Source organism: Mobula hypostoma, chromosome 17, assembly GCF_963921235.1.
Source record: "Mobula hypostoma chromosome 17, sMobHyp1.1, whole genome shotgun sequence".
NCBI lineage: Eukaryota > Metazoa > Chordata > Chondrichthyes > Myliobatiformes > Myliobatidae > Mobula > Mobula hypostoma.
The window spans coordinates 67,869,290-67,895,544 of record NC_086113.1 but is presented as its reverse complement, the minus strand read 5'-3'; the positions used below and the strand labels follow the sequence as shown (position 1 = coordinate 67,895,544).

Genomic DNA, 26,255 nt, shown 5'->3' with positions numbered 1-26,255 from the left:
GGGATGGAAATTGAAAGTGCATTCAGGAGTTTTCATGGTTGAAGAAGGAGAAAAGGGAACACGTCAGATCTGGGTGACTGAAAAGAGGAGAAGGAAATGAGTAAAGCAAAGAAAAGCTTTGAAATATCACCGATAGACAGATTGAGGAGAATTTGGAAGTTGCCCTCCAAGTCATATACCATACTGACTGAAGTAAATCACATTCCTTCACCAGCATTCAAAGTCCTGAATGCCTCTCACTGAAAGCATTGTAAGTATTCCACACCTCAGTGTCCGCAGTGGTTCAATAACGCAGCTTAATGCCACCTTCTGTGTGAAATGGGTTGAAAAATGTCTACATTAATGTGAGAAATATCAGGCTGATGAATTTAGAGCATGGATCAATACATGAAGCTATAACATTGTGGCCATTATGATGACAGAGATGGGGTTGACTGATGGATGTTCTGAGATTTAGATATTTGAAGGGGGACAGCAAGGGAGGTAAAAGAGGTGGAGGGAGTGGTATTGCTAATCAGGAATAGTAGCACAGTTGCAGAAAGGGAGGACATTGTGGAGCGATCATCTCTCAGTCAGTGTTGATGAAAGTCAGAAACAGGACGAGAGCAATCACTCGATTGGGAGTTGTACCGTATAGCCTACAGTATAATAGGGGACTACCTTATGTTTTAGTAACACGACGTTGAATGCACTATTAGGTGCAAATTGAGCATGCACTATTAAACGCGTATTGATCTGTACGTGTGTGCCGAGTTCAGTTTCTACCAGTAAAGAACCATGAACCTTAGCTCCCGTCTCCAGTGTTTTTATTAATAGCATTGTTGTGTAACCAGGCCACATACACAATAAATTGGCGACGAGGTAAATGAACCTACATCTTATCAGTACGCCGGGTCTTAGTTGATAATGACACTCGGAAGAAGAGCGCAAGGAACGAGCCAAGGAGCGGGAGAAGGAGGCAGAGCGAGGCCGTGAGTCTGAAAGGAAGCAGGAGCACAGCCGGGGTCTGGAACGTCGGGAGACCAAGAGTCACAGTCGGAGCCGCAGCATGTCCAGCCGAGACCACAGCCGGCTCTGACCCCCAGGGGCTGAGGGTCTGCCTGCCCCAGAAGGGAGATAAAAAGGAGTGACAGACACATCTAGATGGACTATGGTATTAATGGATTTGTGGCTAAGTTTGCCGATAATATAAAAAAAGGTGGAGGAGCGGGTAGTGTTGAGGAAACAGAGAGTCTGCAGAGAGACTTAGATAGTTTCAGAGAATGGGCAAAGAAGTGGCAAATGAAATACAATGTTGGAAAGTGTATGGCAGCTCATGGGCTGTATTTCCTACAGTTCAGGAGAATGATCTCACTGAAACATTCCAAATGTTAAAAGGCCTGAACAGATTAGATACGGCAGAGTTATTTCCCATGGTAGGAGATTCGAAGACAAGAGGGCATGATTCAGAATTGAAGGACGTCCATTTAGAACTGAGATGCGGAGAAATTACTTTAGACAGAGGGTGGTAACACTGTGGAATTTGTTGCCGTGAACGACTGTGGAGGGCAAGTCATTGGGTGTATTTAAGGCAGCGATAGATAGGTTCTTGATTAGCCAGGGCACCAAAGAGTATGGGGAGAAGGGAGAGGAGTGGGGATGACTGGAGGAATTGGATCAGCACGTGATTGAATGGTGGAACAGACTCGACAGGCCAAATGGCCTACTTGTGCTCCTATATCTTATGGTCTTATGGTCTTCGCAGCCTTCTGTGGCAATGAATTCCACAGATCATCCCTCTGACTAGAGAACCTCATCTACATCTTTGTTCTAAAGAAGGAGGCAAAAGAAAGGGAATTATAGGCCATTGAACTGACCAGTGTTTGGAAGGATGTTAGGGTCCATTATTAAGGGTGAGGGTTTGGGGTACTTTGATACATGATGTCAGAGTGGATTCCTTAAGGGGAAATCTTGCATGATAAAGCTGTTGGAATTCTTTGAGGAAATAGTAGGCAGGATAGACAAAGGAAATCAGTGGATATGTCTACATGGTTCTTCAGAAGACCTTTGACAAGGTGCTGTACCTGAGGCTACTATATAAGGTAAGAGCCCATGGTATTAAGGGAAGTTATTAGCAAGGACAGGAGATAGTCATAGTCATAGTCATACTTTATTGATCCTGAGGGAAATTGGTTAAATTGGCTGACTGGCAGGAGGCAAAGAGTGGGAATAAAGGGGGCCTTTATGAGTTGGCTGCCAGTTACTAATGGTGATCTGTGGTAGTTGGTTTTGGGACCATTTCTTTCACGTTGTGTGTCAATGATCCGGATAACAGAATTGATGGCTTGCAGGCAGAATTGGTAGTAAGGAAAACAAATACAATATTAGCATTCATTTCAAAAGGACTAAAATTTGAAAGCAAGGATGTAATTCATTGATCAGACTGCATTTGGAGTACTGTGAGCAGTTTTGGCCCTTTATCGAAGAAAAGATGTGCTAGCTTTGGAGGAGGTCCAGAGGAGGTTCACAGGAATAATAACAGGAAAGGAAGGTTTAACGTATGTTTGATGGCTCTGGGTCTGTACTCACTGGAGTTTGGAAGAATGAGGGCTTATCTGATTGAAACTTATTGAATATTGAAATGCCTAGATAAAATAGACATTTAAAGGATCATTTCTATAGTGAGGGCACAGTCTCAGAATAGATGGATGTCCCTTCAGAACAAAGAGGAGGAGAATTTCTTTAGCCAGAGAGTGCTGTATCTAGGGATAGTCAGCTTGTCTCTGTCTCACTGCTTGGATCAAACCTTTTGAAGTGATAACTAACTGCATTGATGAGAGGGGTGCAGTGGATATTGTCGACATGGACCTTTGACCAGCTTCATAGCTAATCCACTCCAGAAGATTATAGCCCATAGGATCTGGGGCAGGCTGCAAACTGGCTCGGTCACAGGGGCAGCTGAAGGATTAGAGGGGATATTGGGGGGTGGGGTAGCGATTGGAGTTTGGAAAACACTGCCTGAGGGTGAGTGGAGACAGAGGCTCTCATAAAATTTAAGAAGAAGTTGGATGAGCACTTAGGTCACCAAGACATACATGGTTGCAGGCCAAATGTAGGTAAGTAAATTTAATGTAGATAGGTGCAATGGTCAGTGTGTTCGTGGTAGGCTGAAGGCTGTGGTCCATACTGAGTCCAGCAATCAGTCCCTTTCCTTTGCCTCCGTGTAGTGTATTGTCTATGTCATGTCAATCATCTCCTGTATTGGCACCAGCCCTAATCCCCCCTACGCCTACACTGCAGGCAATTTACAGAGGAGTGCATCAACTGGAACAGCTTTGTGATTTGGGATGTGTCCAAGGCTAATTCCTGCAGTCACAAGGGAACGTGTAAACTCTGCACAGACTGGATCAGAGATCAGGCTCAAACCTAGAGTCTACAGCTGAGACTGAGTAACAGAGGCCAATGTTCATGATAGATTACCAAAGCTTTATAGATAGTTTCTGTTTTGCTTCTTTTATTGAGATGTACTAAATATTGACAGATGAGCAATTAAATTATTTCAGCCTTGTAACATTACTGTTTATAAGAAATTGGCCAGAATTAAAGGCAAATCTGCAAAGTCCTGTGTGTATATTGCATTATACAATCTTAGAAACCAATTTGCATTATTTACCATAATAAATAGAATTCCAAACAGTGACACAAATTAAATTTTCTGTACAGAATCTGATACATTTGGGTTTTAGTTATACTTTATGATGAATATTCATACTCTTCAGCACTGCGCCGACCAAAATCCATCCATCCCATGTAATCTCTATCAGTTATCCTGTGGGGCAGGTCCTGTTTCTGCAGGGCTCCCAGAGAACCTGACAAAGACAAAGACAATATTACATATGCAGGATATTGTACTTACTCTAAATTTGCTTCATTTATTGTCAGAATCAAACATTGAAGGACTAGAGGCTAACACATGCTGAGCTAGATTTCCCATGATGCCGGGGAAACTGAAGCCTGAAGGAATTTTGGGAGTCTAAACCAATCGGTGTTCCGAGTTACTGGTGAATTTAGCTTCATGTACCTTGTCTCAAAATAATGATCTTAGTTATAAGTCATAAGGGGAAGGAAATAGAGAGTTCCAACTATTTGTGAGGAAGAATAAAAGACGTTAATTTGAGATCATTGAGTCTGAAAGAAAATACGGAGAGCTGGTATATATTTTAATTCGTAAGGGATTGAAGATGTATGTGTTCAGATCAGCCTATGTGGTTTTGTATTAAATCATGCAAAGTTAATACGCAGATACAGCAAACAGTTGGCCAGACAAATTGTATGGTGACCTTCAATACAGTGAGATCTTACTACAATTTATAAGCCCCCAGGGTCTTCCTGCACTATATAGGCCCCTGGTATGAGAGTGCATCTGGAATATTGTGCAGAGATGTGTTCTCCTAATGCAAGGAAGGGTAACATTGAGATGGATAGAGTGCCACCAGGATGTCAGACTTAACCTGTGAGGAGAGATTAAGCAGTCAGAGCCCACACACTCTCCTGAGGTGAGAGGAATGAGATGCTATCCTCATGAAACGTTCAAGATCATTGCTAGGTGTTTCTGTGTGGAGTGTTTATGTTCTCCTTGTGACTGCAGGGCTTCCCCAGAATGTTCCGGTTCCCACCCACATCCAAAAGGTGTGTGGGTGGCAGGCTCGACAAGAAGCTCAGAGACCTCGGCCTTCACCCTGCCTTGTGTAGCTGGATCCTGGACTTCCTGTCAGATGGCTGGCAGGCAGTAAGAGTGGGCTCCCTCACTTCTGCCCCTCTGACCCTCAACACAGTTGCCCTCAGGGCTGTGTCCTAAGCCCCCTCCTTTACTCTCTGTATACCCATGACTGTGTCGCCACCCACAGCTCCAAACTGCTAATTAAATTTGCTGACGACACTACATTGATTGGCCTAATCTCAAATAATAATGAGGCAGCCTGCAGAGAAGAAGTCATCACCCTGACACAGTGGTGTCAAGAAAACAACCTCTCCTTTAATGTCGCAAAAACAAAGTAGCTCACTGTGGACTACAGGAAGAATGGAGAAAGGCTAACCCCTATTGACATCAATGGATCTGGGGTTGAGAGGGTGAACAGCTTTAAGTTCCTCAACATACATGTCACCAAGGATCTCACATGGTCTCTACAAACCAAATGTGTGGTGATAAAAGCACAACAGCACCCCTTTCACCTCAGATGGTTAAGAAGTTTGGTATGGGCCCCCAAATCCTAAGAACTTTCTACAAGGGCACAACTGAGAGCATCCTGACTGGCTGCATCACTGTCTGGTATGGGAACTGTACCTCCCTTAATCACAGGACTCTGCAGAGAGTGGTGGGAAGTGATGTGAACTTCCCACTATTCAGGATATTTACAAAGACGGGTGTGTAAAAAGGGCCCGAAGGATCACTGGGGACCCAAATCACCCCAATCACAATCTATTCCAGCTGCTACCATCCGGGAAATGGTACCGCAGCATAAAAGCCAGGACCAACAGGCTCCAGGACAGCTTCTTCCACCAGGCCATCAGACTGATTAATTCATGCTGATACAATTATATCTCTATGTTATATTGACTGTCCTGTTGTACATACTGTTTATTATAAATTACTATAAATTGCACATTGCACATTTAGACAGAGACATAATGTAACAATTTTTCTTCTGCTACTGAGGCCTGCATCGGTCAGGGTCAACTATGCATACTGCCCAAGCCAGGGCAGTACGATATGGGGAGCAAGCTGTTGCCCATGTAGCAAGCTTCCTCTCTTCTCCCTGCTGATGAACCCGTACAGTTTGGCAGGAGCTGCCAGTCAGCACTGAACTCAGTGTAGGACTGCCTTAGTGACTCCAACTCCAGATTTTTCCTTCGGGGTTTACTCCCAAAGCCTTCCCCATGAGTAGGCATAGCTGCTAGGCAGCGGAGGTTTGAGATCAGAGTTTTCCTTCTCCTAGATGAGCTGCCAACCACAGCTGACAATTGGACCCTCCCTCTGCAATTGGATCCTCGACTTCCTAACTGGAAGACCACAATCTGTGCAGATTGGTGATAATATCTCCACCTTGCTGACCTCAGGGGTGTGTGCTTAGCCCACTGCTCTACTCTCGCTATACCCATGTCTGTGTGGCTAGGCATAGCTCAAATACCATCTGTAAGTTTGCTGATGATACAACCAATTTTGGTAGAATCACAGATGGAGACTTGAGGGCGTACAGGAGCGCGATATGCCAACTAGTGGAGTGGTGTTGCAGCAACACCTGGTACATCAGTAAGATGAAAGAGCTGATTGTGGACTTCAGGAAGGGTAAGACGAAGGAACACATACCAATCCTCATAGAGGGATCAGAAGTGGAGAGAGTGAGCAGCTTCAAGTTCCTGGGTGTCAAGATCTCTGAGGACCTAACCTGGTCCCAACGTACCGATGTAGTTATAAAGAAGGCAAGACAGCGACTATACTTCATTATGAGTTTGAAGGGATTTGGTAATATCAACAAAAACTTCTACAGAAGTACCGTTTAGAGCATTCTGACAGGCTGCATCGCCGTCTGGTGCACTGTATGGTATGGGGCGGGGGGCTACTGCACAGGGCTGAAAGAAGCTGCTGAAGGTTGTAAATTTAGTTTGCTCCATCTTGGGTACTCGCCTACAAAGTACCCAGGACATATTTAGGGTGCGGTGTCTCAGAAAGGCAGTGTCAATTATTAAGGACCTCCAGCACCCAGGACATGCCCTTTTCTCACTGTTACCATCAGGTAGGAGGTTCAGAAGCCTGAAGGCACACACTCAGTGATTCAGGAACAGCTTCTTCCCCTCTGTCATCCAATTCCTAAATGGACATTGAACCCGTGAACACTACCTCAGTTTAAAAATATATATTATTTCTGTTTTTGCATGATTTTTAATCTATTCAATATGCATATATTGTAATTTATTTATTTATTTATTGTTATTTTTTTTTCTTTTTCTTCTGTATTATGTATTGCATTGAACTGCTGCTGCTAAGTTAACAAATTTCAATAGACAATAAGTGCAGGAGTAGGCCTTTCGGCCCTTCGAGCCAGCACCGCCATTCACTGTGATCATAGCTGATCATCCACTATCAGTATCCAGTTCCTGCCTTATCCCCATAACCTTTGATTCCGCTATCTTTAAGAGCTCTATCCATCTCTTTATTGAAAGCATCCAGAGACTTGGCCTCCACAGCCTTCTGGGGCAGAGCATTCCATATATCCACCACTCTCTGGGTGAAAAAGTTTTTCCTCAACTCTGTTCTAAATGGCCTACCGCTAATTCTTAAACTGTGGCCTCTGGTTCTGGACTCACCCATCAGCGGGAACATGCTTCCTGCCTCCAGCGTGTCCAATCCCTTAATAATCTTATATGTTTCAATAAGATCCCTTCTCAGCCTTCTAAATTCCAGAGTATACAAGCCCAGTCACTCCAATTTTTCGACATGACAGTCCTGCCATCCCGGGAATTAACCTTGTGAACCTACACTGCACTCCCTCAATAGCAAGAATGTCCTTCCTCAAATTTAGAGACCAAATTTCACGGCACATGCCGGTGATAATAAACCTGATTCTGATTCTGACGAGCCCCATCCACCTGAAGCGACTGGTTTTAAGGTGCCAGTAACCCGCCTTTGCCCCTTCACCCATCAGTAGAAACGGTTCCGCTGGGCTTAGTAGCTAAGCCACATATGAAGGCCAGGAGCCGGACTTAGTTGTCAGAGGCTATTTGAGGCGCACACCACTGGGAGTATTTAATAGGTAGTGGGAGCTTGTCCGCATTACTACCCCTGAATATAACAACTTTAAGGAACCAAGGATTTTTACTTCTCATGTATATGAAGGATGTAAGTTATAAAGTCAATTCAATTCAATTCAATTTAGAGTTCAATCCCAGCATCCTCTGTAGGCATCTCTATACGTCCTCCCCGTGGAACGCCTGGGTTTTACGCAGGTGCTCCACTTTCCTCCCACACTCCCAAGATGTACCAAGTAGGCTCATTGGTCATTGTATATCATCCCATGATTAGGGTAGGGTTATATCAGAGCTGCGGGGGTTTGCCGGGCAGTGAGGCTTGAAGGGCCAGAAGTGAATTAAGTGATTTCATTAAGTGAATCAAGAGACAAGGGGGTCAGTGCCGGAACTTGATAGTAGGGTGAAGATCAGCCATGATCATATTGAAGAGGGGTGCAGGCTGTAAGGCCCATTTTGTATGCTCTTACAAGACCCCAAATGTTTAAGCATGTAGGTGCCCGTTTTCCTGAAGGCTGACAGTGGAAGATAGACCAGCTGTTTGCAAAGATGTATTATATGACAAACCAGGCCTTTGTAAATGTCTGTGCAAGTGAAGTCCACAAATTTTCAGAACATTTGTTTCCAGTGGAATGTATCAAGAATTGGGCAATGAATTTCTAGTTTATTCTCTGTTGATAAATTAATAATGAGCAGTAAAAGCAGAAGGTCCTGGGAAATACTCAGTGGGTCAGGCAACATCTGTAGACAGAACAGAATTCATAGTTCATGACCTTTCAGCAGAACTTTGATCAGAATGCAAATGGACCTCAAATCGTATATACTGCCTGACTTGTTGAATATTTCCAGCACTTTCTCTTTATATTCACAGATTTATAACTTCTGTAGTATTTTCCTTTTCAATCATGAGCCAAAGTTTATTTGAAGAAATATTAGAAATGACTTTCTCCTCAGTTCTTCAATGCTCAAGTAACTAATCCATATTTTTCATCATCCTTACTCTCTAAGTCTGATCCCACTTCTGTATTCAGTATTAATCCTGTGCCTATAAAACAGAAGTGGTTTTTGAATTAACTGCCTTGAGCTTAATGCTATGGATTTTGTCTGCAATCCTTATGCAGGTTTGAATGGAAATAGCCAAAGTTTGCCAAAACAGGCTGCCTGACATTCCAAGAACAAATTAGTTTTTAAATATGTTAACTTTATTTAGTTGAAGGGTTTTCCTTAAATTTGATATTTTTGTGGGTTTTGAAGCATGCATTCCCTTACAGCAGGAAAAGAGGCTACTTAGTCCATTAAGTAGGTGCCAACTCTCAGAGTATTCCCATCAATCCCATTCCCCCAGTTATTCTGTATCAAAGGCCTATCAACTCTTTGATTCTCCTACCAATCACCAATCATCATTATCATCATCAGGTACTGTGCCCAGTTTGAGCTTTGACTGCCATGGCCCACACACTCCTGTTTTGGGTCAAGTGGATCAATTCATGGGTATTCATTTCCAGTTCTCTGGCTGCTGTCTCCATCATCATTTGTCTTTGCCTTCCTTTTGCTTTCTTCCCTTCAATCTTTCCCGTAATTCCCAATAATCACCAATACAATGGGGATAACATACAGTGGCCAATACACCTACCGACCTAGAGGAATACAGAAATTGCTGGAGGAACTCAATCAATGGAGCAAACTGAAGAATCAATGTTTCAGGTTGAGATCTTTCATCTTGTGTGCACCCAAAATGTTGACTGTCCATTGCCTCCCACTGAGTTCCTCCAGTATTTTTTTTGTGTTGCTCCAGTTTGCAGTATCTGCTCTCTGTTGTGTCTCCAACTGACCAAGCCACACGCCGTTAGGATGTGGGAGAAAACCTGAGCGCCCAGGAGAACCCACACGGTCACTGGGAGAAGTTGCACATCCCACACAGACAGCACCCAAGATCAGAGTCGAACCCCAATCTTTGGCATTGTGAGGCAGCAGCTCTACCAACTGAGTCTATGACTGAGGGAACAAAGATTCTAAGGGTCTGCTCATTTCAGGCTGATGAGGCCAAACGTTCTCTCTCAAGATAATGGTGAGCCTTTGTAACTCTCTTCCTCAAGGGATGATGGAAGCAGAGCCTTTTAAGGTTAAACCAGGAGTGCAAGGTTGCTGGGGTGGGGGTACGTAGATTTGATATTCCATCAGATCCTTTCGCTTCCATCTCGTATATTCACAGTTTAGGCAGAGAGAATCTTTTTACTCTATAAAGTTTCCAGCCGGAATGCTACCACAATTCCGAGATGGATTAGTAATGTGTTGTCATCTTAGCTAAACATATTCATGATTTACTGAGGAATTAAACAAAAATTACTTTCTTCTAACCAGATGCTACAAATGCAATTTTATTCCCCAGGCACAAAACATCTCTTTTGTCCTTCCAACGGGAGAGATAAATGATGGCAAATTAACCTTGAAGATGGTGTAACATTCCATATAAACATGATTGACATTTTAATTTCCTTTAGAAACATGCCCTTGTAAATTGAGTTTCCTGGCTATTATGTTGCAGAGGTTGAAAGCAGAGACTCTTTCTTACAAGGTGCAGAAGACAGGAGCGTTTGCTGACATTGTGATACTTCTCCATGGGTGCAGTTTGGGAGATGCAGGTGAGCACTTGGTGTCTGTGCTCAGTTTGCTAAGTGAAGAGGAGAGGGTGGTAATGGGGAACAGAGGGTGTAAGGTTAGTGAGCGACAGGGTGCTGCAGACTCGAGCCCATTCGACTGTTTGGACGTCAGGAGGGCACTTACTAGTTCACTCAGCTCCTGCTCCTCAGAAGTCTCTTAAAGAATGCCTGGTTAGTCGGCTGTAGTCTGGAGAAGCTGTGCCTGTGCCAGCAGGAGCACACTTGGGACTGAGCTCTTCTGCTTTAAGCCTGAAGGCAGATGTCTCATACCCTGTAAACTTTAGGAGCCAACACTCATTGGAGGGAAAACGAGTGGGTGGGTGGGGGGGCTGCAAAATGTATCCCTTAAAGTGTGATAAATGCACAGAAAAGGAGAAAAGTGTATGGGACCTCCAGTTCCTCCAGTCCCAGCATAACACTGCTAGTGCTCCCTCGGAGAACCTGTCCCTCAGTGACACCAAAATATGTTGGCTCTGATGCCCAAGAACACAGACCATTTGGTGAGAATGATTCAACCTAATCTGAGGCCCCAAGCAATTTGGGAGCAGAAGAGGAACCGGGCCCAGGTACTTCACCCATTCAAGCCTGTACTTCCATTCAATGAGATTACTTCAGTCTGTATCCATGCCCTCCATTAAACTAAATCCCTGCATACCCTCAATGAACAAAGTTCAACAGATATGGAGTTAACAACCGGCCTGAGAACAATTTCAAATTTCTGTTCACTGTCCCACCCCCCCCAACCCCCCAACTCAATATTTAGTTGTGTTTCCGAACCTTGGTCCTGAATGGTGCACCACTCAGTTTTACATTCTGTCCTCTTGGTCCAGCTCTCTCAATTGTTTCCACTTTACCAGCTGCCCTTGATATCTTGGAAACCTTCATCAGATCACCTATGAGTTCCAGAGAGGATGACCCTAGTTCGTTTGACCACCCCATTGAGATCCTGTTTTTTAGAGTGCTTTGGAGGGCATGGCTGGGGGGAAAGTTTGTAAATTGGCAATGGAACACCAAGGTCAAAGAGAAAGTTCATTTTGGTATTACTTGCAAGGTTACGATCACAGAACTGACCCATTGTACCAGACCAATACTAGCACATAACAATTAGTCCATTTTCCTCTTACATTGCACCCAATTTTTCTAGTCTATTATAATCATAGTTAAAGTGGCAGCATAAAATGTTTACCCAATCATATTTAATCAAATTTGGCTTTGGGTTTCAATTTCTATGCTTAGAGAAAGATTCTACTTGCCCACATCATTTTAAGGTTCATCATTCTTTACTGAAGTCCCTTGTCTGGGTGTTACATGTCTGCAAGAAGCAAGCAGCCACCTTCTCACCTGTAAGCATCTCTAATCCTGGGATATTGTCAACCCTTGGATCATGGCTCTTCCACTTTGGTCAAGAACTCATCGACACTCCAAGATGGTTAAAACCCCGCCCACAAGGACATCTCAAAGTCTCCTAACCAGAAAAACTCACTGAAGAATGAATTTGCCTTTGAAATTCCCAGCCTTACTGCATGAGAGATGCCTAACCCATCAGCACCTGCAGTTATAGCTCCTGCCTGCATCATATCATTGACAACTGATCCTTCTGAGACTTCATAAGGTTTCATGGAATGGAAAATTCAGGATCAAAAGAAGAATGCTGGATACTTCCTGAGGCAGTATCATACGGGAGCAGGAAACTGAAGAATTCATTACGCAATTTGGCGATAACATTTAGTAGGAGCCAGAGTAATGTGCCAGACTAAAATTTCACAAGCAACAAGATCCCAGTGGTTGCTTAAAATACCAGAGTCCACCTACAACTGGACTGAGCATAGAACATAGAAGAGTTCAACCTAGCAACAGGCGCTTTGGCCCATGGTGTTGTGCTGAACTAATTAAACCAGTAATTAAATGCCCAACTAAATTAATCCCCACAACGTTCAGGTCCCTCCATTATCTATTCATGTGCCTGTCTATCATATTTACCTCCATTGCTCCTATGGCAGCATGTTGCAGGCAGCCACTATACTCCAGGTAAAAAAAATTGTCCTGCACCTCTCCTTTGAACTTACCCCCTCTCAGACATAATGCATATATTGGACATTTTGACCGTGGGGAAAAGATACTAGATGTCTTCTCTATCTATGCCTCTCATAATTTTAGAACCCTCTGCTCCAGAGGCAAAAAAAAATCCTAGTTTAATCATGTCCAGCAGTCCCGGAAGGGAGAGAAAGCAAAACAGATCAATTGCTGTGCATGCGTAGTCATAGGCACTATAAGCTCACAACGTTAATAGATTAAAGTCGACTTTGACGAGGGAGAATAAAACTACAGATAACATGGATAACACTCAGGAGATTCCAAGGAGGAACAAAAGATGATTGAGGATAAGGGAAGAGGCAAAGTAGATACAGTTTCACCAGAGGTACATGTAGAATGTGCCGAACAAGTTCACAATCTCTCAGCAACGTACAAAATCCTATTGGGCTTAACAGAGTGGATGTGGATGTGAAGTTTTTTCAATGTGATGGAATCAGGGTCACAGTTGGCCATTAGGAAATCCTTTCACCAGTGGCTGGTGTATCTTTAGAGTTCTCACTCTAGGAGAGTTGGGAAGGCTCAGTCACCGAATGTATTTGAGACAGCTATTAAGCTGAATGATGAAATTTGGGTTAGTGCAGGGTTATGATCAGCCATTGTTTTATTGAATGTTGGAACGTGTACACCCTCTCCAGCTTGTTATGTTACAGAGTGATAGTCAAGGCAGAAACAGGTCTGTTGGCTCACCATGAACATGCCAACCATCAGAAACCCATCTATACTAAGCCCATTGATCATCACTTGGTCTGTGAGAGACTCCAAGTGAGAGACTCCATCATCTTCTCAGACTGTGTGTTCCAAATTGCAACCATCTGTGTAAAAAAAATTATTTTACAAAACCTCTTAAAGCTCTTACTGAAGAAGAAGAAGAAAGCCCTCAACTCCGAGTGGAATCATCGGGATGCCATCATGACGGCGTTTTTAAAATCAGGCTTTCTTTATTTTTATGAGGCTGAGTTGCTAGCTTGACACTCAAACCAGCACGGATGGAAAGCGTGCAAGGCAGCTAGCTGGATTCGAACCCGGGAGCCTTCGCTCCGCAGTCCGGAGCTGATGCCACTATTCCACCAGCCAGTCTAAAGCTCTTACTATTCACTTAAATCCAAGGGCCTTCTGTCTTAATTGCCTTCACCATGGAAAAAAATGATTCTGACCAACCATCCTGTCTATCATTTCCGAATGTTGTGTACCTTATTGGTTCACCCCTCAGCCTCATCTTCTCCATGGAAAACAAAGCCAGCTGATCCAGTCTGTCTCCAATTAAATGAAGCATTCTGTCTCAGGCAACTTCCCGGTGAATCTCCTCTGCCACTTTTTAGTGTAACACATTCTTCCCATAGTGTGGTAATCAGAGCTCTACACAATATTACAGATGTGGTCTAGCCAATATTTTAAAAAATTGCACCACAGCGTCCTTGCTATTATATTCTATGGGCCATGTTAATGAAGAAAAGCTTTCCATATCCTTTCCTCACCACCTTTGCTGACATATTCACAGATCTTTGGATACGTATGTCAAAGTTCTATTGTTCCTCAGTACTCCCGAAGGATGACTATACACGCTATATTTTCTAGCCTTATTGACCTCCCAAAGTAGATCACTTCACACTTACCAGAATTAAATTCTATCTGCTATTGCCTGTGTAACTTACCAGCTGAGCAGTATCATGTTGTAGCCTAAGATTATCTTCCTCTATCAATAACACCAGCGATTTTTCACATCATCTGCAAGATTTGCATACCTCCTACATTCACAGTTGGATGTCGTGTTTTGTGAACATAAAGCTTACAAATCTAGACCTGAAGGGGCTAACAACAACAAGCAATTAAGTTACAGCCTTGATGTTTGCTCTTTGATTCCTCTCTTGTCAAGGAACTGTAAAGTAGGAGATGATGTCCAAGCTATTTAATACTCTTTACATAGATGAACAGAAACAGTAGGGTTGCTCAGCCCAGAACTCTGTGATTGGGAATAGTGGAACTGTGCTATTCGATCCACCTGCCTTCCTCATCCTGTCTCCCTATTGCCCTGTTTCTTCCCCATCTTCCACCCACTTCATCAGCCCATCGCCCACACACTCCTCCCAGAGGGTACCTTCTTTCACTGTTCACACTGCATTCCCCAACTCCCTAATCTGATCCCATGCCCCACCTTCCTTTCCTATCACATTCAATCATCTTCAGCCCTTTGTCATTGCCATCCAACCACTTTCACTGTTCCCATTCTCAAGATTCAAGATTGTTTGATGTCATTTCCACTACACAAGTGTGAAGGAGAATGAAATAATTCTTACTTTGGATCCGATGCTGCACACAAAGTAAAACATAACAAAGGTAAATAACACAACAATAAATTAAAAAATACATTAGGCAGTTTATATAGATTGATTGTGTGCACATAAAGATACGCTAGGCACAGAAGTGTCTCTACGTAATGTGTGACTGACAGGAAGGGATAAAGCAGCGGTGTTTGGGGGTGTGGAAGGGTGAGCTGGTGGGTAGAGGCTTTGATTAGCCTTAGTGCTTGGGGAAAGTAACTGTTTATGAGTCTGGTGGTCTTGGTGTGGATCTATGTAGCCTCCTCTCTGATGGGAATGGGAGAAACAGTCCATGAGCAGGATGGATGGGATCTTCATGATGTTACTGGCCTGTTTCTGCATTTATGTCCTTGATGACTGGTAGGCTGGTGCCAGTGATGTATGGGGGCAGTTTTGACTACCTGTTGTGCAGCTTTCCTGTCTGCTGTAGTGCAGTTTCTGCACCATGCAGTGATGTAGGATGCTCTCTGCTGCACAGCTGTAGAAGAACATGAGTATAATGTGCACAGTCCAGCTCTCTTCAACCTCCTTTTAAAGTAGAGGTGTTGGTGAGCTTTCCTGTGTAGCATGTGCTCTGGGACCATGTGAGGTTGTGCGAGCTGTGCATTCCCAGGAATTTGAAACTGCTCAGTTTCCACCGCTGTGCTGCCGATGTAAAGAGGGTGTGAGTGGTGTGAGTTCTCCTGAAGTAGATAACACCTCCTTCAGCTTGTTGACATTGAGGAAAAGGTTACTCTCAGGACTCAGAGGACTCAGTACACAGCCCTGTGAAGGGAGGTGTGGTTGTGCATCTTGACTATCTGAAGTCCTTTCCTCCACTTGCCTACCAACCGTCCTCACGTGGATCCATCTATTACTTGCCAGCTCTTGCTCCACTCCTTCCCTCCACTCTTTTATAATAGGTTCTTACCCTCTCTGTTTCCGTGCAGACAAAGTATCTCAACCCAAAACACTGACTGTCCAATCCCGCACCCCCCTCCACACACACCCTTGCTGTCTGACCCCCTCGGTGTCTCCAGCAGATCATTCTGTGCTTCAGATTCCAGACCTTCAGTCTCTTAGGCCTGCTTTCTTTACCTACTGATCTACAAAATCAAATCATCAAAAATTTCAATAATTCGCCTATTAAGTTCAGTAACAAATGGCAGAAATGGTTGAATGATGAAGTATATCATTGTCTATGGTTCAATTGTTGTACTCACCAGTCCTGACTCTCTGGAGGTATCTAGTGAGCAAGCTTCCCAAGCTGGCTTTTTGCTCACTGTTCAGAACTGGTTTCACCTGGCCAGTGAAGTAAGGCCGTTGAATCTTCCCTGGGTACATGGGTGCACTTTGCTGGAGCTCACCATCTGTGGGGCCAACATCAGTCCCACTGCTGAGCCGACCAAAGCAGCCCGAGGACAGAACGGCCAGAAACACACACAAATAGATCCCGCTGATCATAGCTGTAATTAAAGGAAACACATACAGAACTATAAAACCTGGTTACTCAGATTAAGCAGTCATGAGTCTTCAGTAGTTTATCTTACAACCAAACTAATGTAAACATTGATGGCAATGAGTGTACAAGACTAACCATATATATGCAGTTAGAACTATCAACCACCCTATTTGAGTATCTATCGAACTCGATACAACTAACACCATCTGACTACGGATCAGGGTTCCATTTTCTATAAATTAAAATGTGGATCCATTGTTAAAACTTGAATCACTATTTGAAAATTCCCTGTGATAGATCCACATCTTGGCCCCAGGGGTTCTTTGTTCTATCCCATCTAACACCACCTCCAACTTTATAGTGACATGCACCCATCTTTCTTTTCTTTTTCAATCTTTTTATTAGTTTCATAAAATATAAACATAAGATAGCAATAATACAAATAGTTGGAGATACATTGTTGTACTTAAAATGAAATTATAAGACCAAATAGTATAAATTGACAAAACTCCCAATCATGTAGGATAACAATGAATAATACAGGACAAAAAAAAACTGGAGAAAAATCATGAAAAAGAAAAAAAATAGAAAAACAAAAAACAAACCCCACCCCAAAAAAAAACTAAACGAAACAGAATTAGTCAACTAAACTAAAAGACTTGGGCAATTCTAACAACGTAAAAATGGAAAAGAAGAAAACCTTAGTGTCAATGACTCCATTCCTCTCAACCAACAGTACAGAGAAGTAAAATAAGTTTGGAAATGGTCAAATTACATCATATGAAAATGCTGAAAGAATGGCCTCCAAGTTTATTCAAATTTAATGGAAGGGTCATAATCCACACTTCTAATTTTTCCCAAATTCAAACACAACATAGTTTGTGAAAACCAGTGAAATACAGCAGGAGGGTTAATCTCTTTCCAATGCAGCAAAATGGATCTTCTAGCCATTAAAGTAAGAAATGCAATCATCATCATCCGGCGTGCTGAAGAAGTTAAATAATTTGAGTCTATCATTGGTTATCCAAAAATAGCAGTAATTGGATGAGGTTGTAAGTCTGTATTCAAAACCGTTGAAATAATATCAAAAATATCTTTCCAATATTTTTCCAACAAATGACATGACCAAAACTTGTGAGTTAAAGAGGCTATCTCAAAATGACATCTATCACATATAGGATTTATATAAGAATAATAACGAGATAGTTTATCTTTAGACATATGAGTCCTGTGCACTACTGCAAACTGTATCAACACATGTTTAGCACATACAGAGGATGAAATCACCAATTGAAGAATTTTTTACCATTTTTCAATCGATATAATAATCTTAAGTTCTCTTTCCCAATCAGCTTTAATTTTATTGGAAACATCAGGACATAAATTCATAATTGTATTATTAATAATTGCTACAACACTTTTCTGAGAGAGATTTAGATCTAAAATTTTTTCCAAAGTATCCATTGGTTATGAGTGTGGAAAATTAGGAGAAACAGTAATTAAAAAGTTTCTAATCTGTAGATATCTAAAAAAGTGAGATCTGGGTAAGTTATATTTATTAGAAAGTTGATCAAAAGACATGAAACAATTATCCAAAAATAAATCACGAAAACATACTATACCTTTGGTTTTCCAATCAAAGTAAGCTTGATCTATAATGGAAGGTTGAAAAAGGAAATTAGATGTAATAGGACTTGCTAAAATAAATTGATTAAACCCAAAAAATCTTCAAAATTGAAACCGTATACATAAAGTATGCTTAACTATTGGATTATTCATTTGTTTATACAATTTAGAAGAAGTCAAAGGAAGGGAAGTTCCTAAAACCGAACCTAAGGAAAAGCCATGTAATGAATTACATTCAAGATTTACCCAATGTGGATTTAAAGATACATCCAAATCTCGTAACCAAAATTTTAAATATCGAATATTAATTGCCCATTAATAAAATCTAAAATTCGGGAGGGCGAACCCCCGCTCCTTTTTAGATTTCTGTAAATACCTTTAACCTAACCTAAGATTTTTGTTCTGCCATATATATGAGGAAATTTTTGAATCAACATTATCGAAAAAAGATTTTGGGATAAAAATTGGAACCGATTGAAATACATATAGAAATTTGGGCAAAATAATCATCTTTATAGCATTAATCCGCCCAATCAAACACAAAGTAATTGGTGACCATTTAGTAAACAAAAGTTTAATCTGATCAATTAAAGGTAAAAAATTAGCTTTAAATAAATCTTTATACTTTTTCGTAATTATTATCCCTAAATATATAAATGAGTCAGTAACCAATTTAAATGGTAAACGTCCATAAATAGGCACCTGCTTATTTAGGAGAAATAATCCACTCTTATTAAGATTCAGTTTGTAGCCAGAAAAATTACTAAATTGAGCCAACAAAGCTAGAATAGCAGGAATTGACTTCTCCGGATTAGAGATGTATAACAACAAATCATCTGCATGTAGTGATAATTTATGTATTTTGTTTCTGCGGGTAGTACCAAAAATATTGGGCGAGACACGGATAGCAATTGCTAAAGGTTCAAGGGCGATATTAAATAGTAAAGGACTAAGAGGGCATCCTTGCCTAGTCCCACGAAATAGACGAAAAAAGGGAGATCTTTTATTATTAGTACAATCCATGGCTACCGGGGAGTAATATAACAATTTAATCCAAGATATAAATGTCAAACTAAAATTGAATTTCTCAAGCACACTAAATAAATAAGGTCATTCAACTCTGTCAAAGGCTTTCTCAGCATCTAATGAGATAATACATTCCGGGGAAATAAGTGAAGGGGTATAAACAATTAACCTCCTAATATTAAAGGATGAATAACGATTTTTAATAAATCTGGTTTGATCCATAGATATAATTTGAGGTAATACCTTCTCTAACCTAGTTGCTAAAATTTTTGAAAAAATTTTTGAATCTACATTCAAAAGAGATATTGGTCTGTATGATGCACAATCAGTAGGATCTTCATTCTTTTTAAGAATTAAGGAGATAGAGGCTTCATAAAATGATTGTGGTAATTTACCTAAACTGATTGCTTCTTTGAATATTCTAGACAACCTCGGAGAGAGAATAGAGGAAAAGAATTTTAAAAATTCCACTGTAAACCCGCCTGGACCGGGTGCTTTACCAGAATTCAATGATGAGATTGCAGTTATTATTTCTTCCTCTGTAATAGGAGTTTCTAATGATAAGTAATCTTCGGGTGATAATTTCGGTAAATTCAGTTTGCTTAAAAAATCATGCATGATATTAAAATCATGAGGAAAATCAGAGTGATATAAAGAGGTATAAAATTCTTGAAAGGTTTTGTTTATCCCATCATGATCAACTGTCAAAGTATCATCGTGTTTGCGAATCTTAGTAATTTGACGTTTAACTGAAGCGAATTTCAATTGATTAGCCAATAATTTACCCGATTTATCACTATGAATATAAAAATCACTTCTAGTTCTCATTAATTGATTTTCAATCGAGGATGTTAATAATAAGCTATGTTCCAATTGAAGTTCAACTCTGCTTTTGTACAGCTCCTTACTGGGAGAAATAGCATATTTTTTTTATCGATTTCTTTAATTTTATCAACCAACAAAAGTATTTCATTCTTAGCACGTCTTTTCAAACCAGCTGAATAGGAAATAATCTGACCACGGATATAAGCTTTAAAAGCATTCCAAACTGTTCCATTGGAAACTTCTTCCGTAGCATTAGTTGAAAAGAAGAAATCAATCTGTTCCTTTATAAACTTGACAAAGTCCGAGTCTTGAAGCAAAATACGGTTAAATCGCCATTGTCTATTAGTACAAGAAGTATCCCTTAACTTGATAGAAAGTTTTATTGGAGAATGATCTGAAATGGCAATAATGTCATAATTACAGTCAACTACAGATGGGATTAATCAAGAGTCAATAAAAAATAGTCAATTCGAGAATAAGAATGATGAGCATGTGAAAAGAATGAGAATTCTTTATCGTTTGGGTGTAGAAATCTCCAAATTTCTGAAATCCCAGAATCAAACATAAAAAAGTTAATAAGAGTAGCCAACTTATTCGGAAAAGCTGGACTACCTATAGATCTGTCCAACATGGGATTCAAATATAAATTAAAGTCACCGCTCATTATCAACATATACTCGTTTAAGTTAGGAAAGGAAGTGAATATGTGTTTAAAAAATTCAGGATAATCCACATTCGGAGCATAAACATTAACCATAGCAACCTTTTTATTAAAAGTAACCCAGTGATTAACAAAAATCTCTCATTTAGATCTGAGATAATGTCTTGATGAATAAATGTAATTGAGAGATCTATAAAAATTGAAACGACTTTAATTTTGACTTGGGACATGCACCCATCTATCGATGTATTCCTCCCTGAATCACTATCCCCCATACCTTTCTCCTTGGTGGGTACAGATGAGCAGAATCGATTTGGGATTTGCCTACATTCCCTCATACTGCCCCTTTGGACCCTAAGTTCACGCACTTTTTTCACAGCCACCCCTCTTCTCTCCTTATTTTCCTATAGGATATCTTTGGCCAAATAAAGTCTTTAGTTACATTCACCAAGGATATTTCATCACTCTTGTTGCCCTCCTAATTTTTATCCTTAGTTCTTTCTTCCACCCTCTAGATTGCTCAGGAGTTGTAGTTGAAGCAGATAGGATAGTGAAATTGAAGGAGTGTTTAGACAGACATGTAAATGTATAGGAAATGGAGTGATGGATATAGATAATGCAGAAACGATTACTTTAATTGTGCTTGGGACAGACATCATGGGCCAAAGGTCCTCTTCCTGTTCTACGTTCCGGTGATGTACTGTTCTATACTGTTCTATATTCCTGTGATGTACTGTTCTATACTGTTCTATATTCCTGTGATGTACTGTTCTATACCGTTCCATATTCCTGTGATGTACTGTTCTATACTGTTCTATATTCCTGTGATGTACTGTTCTATACTGTTCCATACTTCCCAATTTTTAAAAAAGGAGGGAGAGAGAAACTGGGGAATTATAGACTGGTTAGTCTAACGTCGGTGGTGGGGAAACTGCTGGAGTCAGTTATCAAGGATGTGATAACAGCACATTTGGAAAGCGGAGAAATGATCGGACAAAGTCAGCATGGATTTGTGAAAGGAAAATCATGTCTGACGAATCTCATAGAATTTTTTGAGGATGTAACTAGTAGAGTGGATAGGGGAGAACCAGTGGATGTGGTATATTTGGATTTTCAAAAGGCTTTTGACAAGGTCCCACACAGGAGATTAGTGTGCAAACTTAAAGCACACGGTATTGGGGGTAAGGTATTGATGTGGATAGAGAATTGGTTGGTAGACAGGAAGCAAAGAGTGGGAATAAACGGGACCTTTTCAGAATGGCAGGCGGTGACTAGTGGGGTACCGCAAGGCTCAGTGCTGGGACCCCAGTTGTTTACAATATATATTAATGACTTGGATGAGGGAATTAAATGCAGCATCTCCAAGTTTGCGGATGACACGAAGCTGGGCGGCAGTGTTAGCAGTGAGGAGGATGCTAAGAGGATGCAGGGTGACTTGGATAGGTTGGGTGAGTGGGCAAACTCATGGCAGATGCAATTTAATGTGGATAAATGTGAAGTTATCCACTTTGGTGGCAAAAATAGGAAAACAGATTATTATCTGAATGGTGGCCGATTAGGAAAAGGGGAGCTGCAACGAGACCTGGGTGTCATTATACACCAGTCATTGAAAGTGGGCATGCAGGTACAGCAGGCGGTGAAAAAGGCGAATGGTATGCTGGCATTTATAGCGAAAGGATTCGAGTACAGGAGCAGGGAGGTACTACTGCAGTTGTACAAGGCCTTGGTGAGACCACACCTGGAGTATTGTGTGCAGTTTTGGTCCCCTAATCTGAGGAAAGACATCTTTGCCATAGAGGGAGTACAAAGAAGGTTCACCAGATTGATTCCTGGGATGGCAGGACTTTCATATGAAGAAAGACTGGATGAACTGGGCTTGTACTCGTTGGAATTTAGAAGATTGAGGGGGGATCTGATTGAAACGTATAAGATCCTAAAGGGATTGGACAGGCTAGATGCAGGAAGATTGTTCCCGATGTTGGGGAAGTCCAGAACGAGGGGTCACAGTTTGAGGATAGAGGGGAAGCCTTTTAGGACCGAGATTAGGAAAAACTTCTTCACACAGAGAGTGGTGAATCTGTGGAATTCTCTGCCACAGCAAACTGTTGAGACCAGTTCATTGGCTATGTTTAAGAGGGAGTTAGATATGGCCCTTGTGGCTACGGGGATCAGGGGGTATGGAGGGAAGGCTGGGGCGGGGTTCTGAGTTGGATGATCAGCCATGATCATAATAAGTGGCGGTGCAGGCTCGAAGGGCCGAATGGCCTACTCCTGCACCTATTTTCTATGCTTCTATGTTTCTATATTCCTGTGATGTATTGTTCTACGTTCCTGTGATGTACTGTTCTATACTGTTCTGTATTCCTGTACTATTCTATATTCCTGTGATGTACTGTTCTATATTCCTGTGATGTACTGTTCTATACTGTTCTATATTCCTGTTCTGTTCTATATTCCTGTGATGTACTATTCTATACTGTTCTATATTCCTGTGATGTACTACTCTACCTTCTATTCCCTTCCCGTTCCATCTATCCCTGTCCTAATCCCCCTTTTATTACAGATCAAGCCTTCAATATTCTTTGTTATCTAAGGTTCCTTAGTCTTGCCATCTTTTACTTTCATCGTTATCAGAACATCTAGTTCCTGAACTCTTACTAACTCTCCTTTAGTTGTCAGATTTATTTTACTTCTGTCCCCAGTCTACTTTTGCTAGGTCCTCTCTAATACTGAACCTTTTCCCAATTTCAGATGACTTGAAGACCAACTTTATCCCTATCAATAACTACCTTGAAACTTACAAAGTTATAATTGCTGCTCCCAAAGTGTCCCCTAACAGTATTTCCACCAGCTGCCCAGTTCTATTTCCTAAGGTAAGGTTGAGAAACGTCCTGTCTCTGGTAGGACTCTACATATTGTCTCAAAAAATTTCCTTGGACATACGTAACATACTTTGCCCCGTCCACTAAGGTAATTCCAGTCAATGCTGGGAAAAGTTTAATTCCCCATGACTATAACCCTATTATTCTTACAGCTTTCTGTGATATATTTACATACCTGTTCCTCTAATTTCTGTGGACTGTTAGGGTGCTGCTACTATAACCAGGAGAAAGTGACTGACCATCTCTTACTCCTGAATTTAATCAGTGCAGTAGTTATATTTGGGAGTGGGCACGCAGAAATACCGGTGTAGAGATGCTGAGGTGCAGTGGTACAGGTGCTGAGGTGTAGGTGTCGAGGTGTAGTGGTACAGGTGCTGAGGTGTAGGTGTCGAGGTGCAGTGGTACAGGTGCTGAGGTGCAGATGTGCTGAGGTGCAGTGGTACAGGTGCTGAGGTGTAGGTGTCGAGGTGCAGTGGTACAGGTGCTGAGGTGCAGATGTGTCGAGGTGCAGTGGTACAGGTGCTGAGGTGTAGGTGCTGAGGTGCAGTGGTACAGGTGCTGAGGTGTAGGTGGCGAGGTGCAGTGGTACAGGTGCTGAGGTGCAGATGTGCCGAGGTGCAGTGATACAGGTGCTGAGGTGTAGGTGTCGAGGTGCAGTGGTACAGGTGCTGAGGTGCAGATGTGCCGAGGTGCACTGGTACAGGTGCAGAGGTGTCGAGATGCCGAGGTGCCGAGGTGCAGTGGTACAGGTGCAGAGGTGTCGAGGTGCAGAGGTACAGGTGCAGAGGTGCTGAGGTACCTGTGCGGAGGTACAGTGATACCGGCGCGGTAGTATCGGTGCAAAGATACGGCCGCTATGGAGCTGAGGTACTCTAGTAATGTAATATATTCAATATCAGACCCTGGTGAAGAAATATGATATGTGGGTTATTCCTCCATTTACAAGTTTTCCTTTACAGATTTGTAATCCAGAATTGCCAGGAACTTAAATAAACCCAGTCCCGTACTGTCCGGGGCGTCCACGATCAACATTTTCTTTCCACGCATTGTGTAGCTTTAATATCTAATTTTACAGTGAAGATGGAAAAGGCTGAGTCGAGTGAATTATCGCTGTAGGATTGACCGGGTGCGCTCTGTCCCAGAGTCCAGCTCCATCGACGGGGTCAAGCTGTTCTTACAAGTCAGCAAGATCTCCGCATAATTACAATAATGCACCGTGAATGAAAAAGCAAACAACACATTTTCTACTATGTAACCCTTTGTAAAGCAGACTCAACTCTTTACCGGTTTATTGAAATATTGTCCGCTCGGGAGGACACTGACTTTAAAAACTTAATTTGACAAATGCGCACACAGCATCAATTTAAGCCGAGCCGAGTGCGAACAAAACCCGCGCACATTGCAACAAATATGATCTTCACTTAGCCCGAGCTCACAGAGACTCCGATTAGTGTGGGTCGATCACCCGGACTCAACAACAGCCCAGGTCGGATCAAGATTGGGTACGTTGCCTGCGAGCTTACCAGGGAATATTTTCTTGGGTAAAGGTCCCTCAGCCTTCACATCGGGTTGTTGTACGCATTGAATAAGCGTGTTCTCAAGTAACTGTGCACTACACCGCAGAGCTGAGCGCAGCCACCTGCAGTCCATCGGAGTAGGGAGCGATTGTCGGGCACTGGACCACTGACTCGGCTCTGCACTGCCCATTCTGAGACAGGAGTTGCTGGCATTTTAAATTCAATCACTGAAATAAAACTCTGCGATCAACAGATCTGGATGGCCGAATGGGCTTTTTAGGGGCCGTTTGGTTCCTGAGTCTAATATCATGTTGCGACCGCTGGCAATGCCGACAGTCCTGCTCAGAAGGAACCAGAGCAGCCCATACCTTAACCAGCGAGGCCGACGTCTTGACCAATGAATCCACCTCTCGACCAGTCCGGTTAACTTCTTGAGCAGCAGGAAGATCCATCTCCTAGCCAGTGGAGTTCTCCTCCTGACCAGTGGAAGGGTCTCGCCCAGACTTGCTAAGACCACCTCAGTGACACGGTCCCTGCGAGAGCGAGCCTATCTCCCTACCCACCCACCCAACCTCCGATTGGTCGGGTCAGCCATAGATTTCTCCTCTTAGCTGTCTATGTGATACGCAAGTACGACACAGAGAGCAAGCTGTTGCCCGTATAGCAACCTCCCCTCTCCACGCAGCTGATGAATCGAAAGGAACGGCAGAGACCGACACAGTCTGGCACCAGCGGAGTCGCAGGAGTTGCCAGTCAGCGTTGAACTCAACGCAGGACTGTCGGAGCGACTCCAGCTCCGGAATTTTTACTCCCGAAGCCTGCCTCATGGGTGGGTGCAGCCGCAAGGCAGCGGAAGATCTCCACTGAGCTGCCAACCACGGCTGACTAGCCCAGTCTGCCCGAAGCGAATGGTTTGAAGACGCCAGTAACCCGTCTTTGCCCCTTCTCCTGTCGGTAGAAACGGGTCCGCGGGGCTCAGTAGCTAAGCCACAAGTGAAGCAGCCTCATCCGTCCCGAAAGAAGATCGTAGTCATCCGGCTTTGCTTGACTTGCTTAGTTCCAGTTTATGTTTCTGTATGTTTGGTCCCGATGCCCCACCGTTCGCTACACTTCTCCCCATCGCCAATGAAAGGGCATTCAAGATACACCAGAACTGGCGCAGTCAAACAGGCGCGGCCACCGGTTCGAACCCTCAGATCCCCAAAATAACCTCCGAACTCACGTAGCCATCCCACCTTTGAAATATTTTTCTTTGGCAAAACTATCAAAAAATGTGAATTGGCCTCATGCTAAATAAACCATCCTTAAACCCACATGCAAATACTCACGGAAAGAATCCAGTAACTAGTTTTAGTGGAGATGTCCAGTATTGTGATCGGCTGGGTGGAAGTTCTGTCTATCAGGGCGCCCCGAGCGCCGGGCA

General features: G+C 42.4%; 1 protein-coding gene across 1 annotated transcript; it reads right to left on the bottom strand.

Annotated features, from left to right (window-relative positions):
- Positions 1-3,466: 3,466 nt before the first annotated feature.
- On the bottom strand, positions 3,467-26,255 carry ccka (cholecystokinin a). Its single transcript, XM_063069395.1, has 4 exons — positions 26,161-26,255; positions 17,918-17,947; positions 16,057-16,299; positions 3,467-3,848 (listed from the first exon to the last, which is right to left on the bottom strand). The coding sequence occupies exons 3-4, from the start codon at positions 16,295-16,297 to the stop codon at positions 3,733-3,735; spliced, it is 357 nt and encodes a 118-aa protein (XP_062925465.1). The 5' UTR covers positions 16,298-16,299; positions 17,918-17,947; positions 26,161-26,255; the 3' UTR covers positions 3,467-3,732.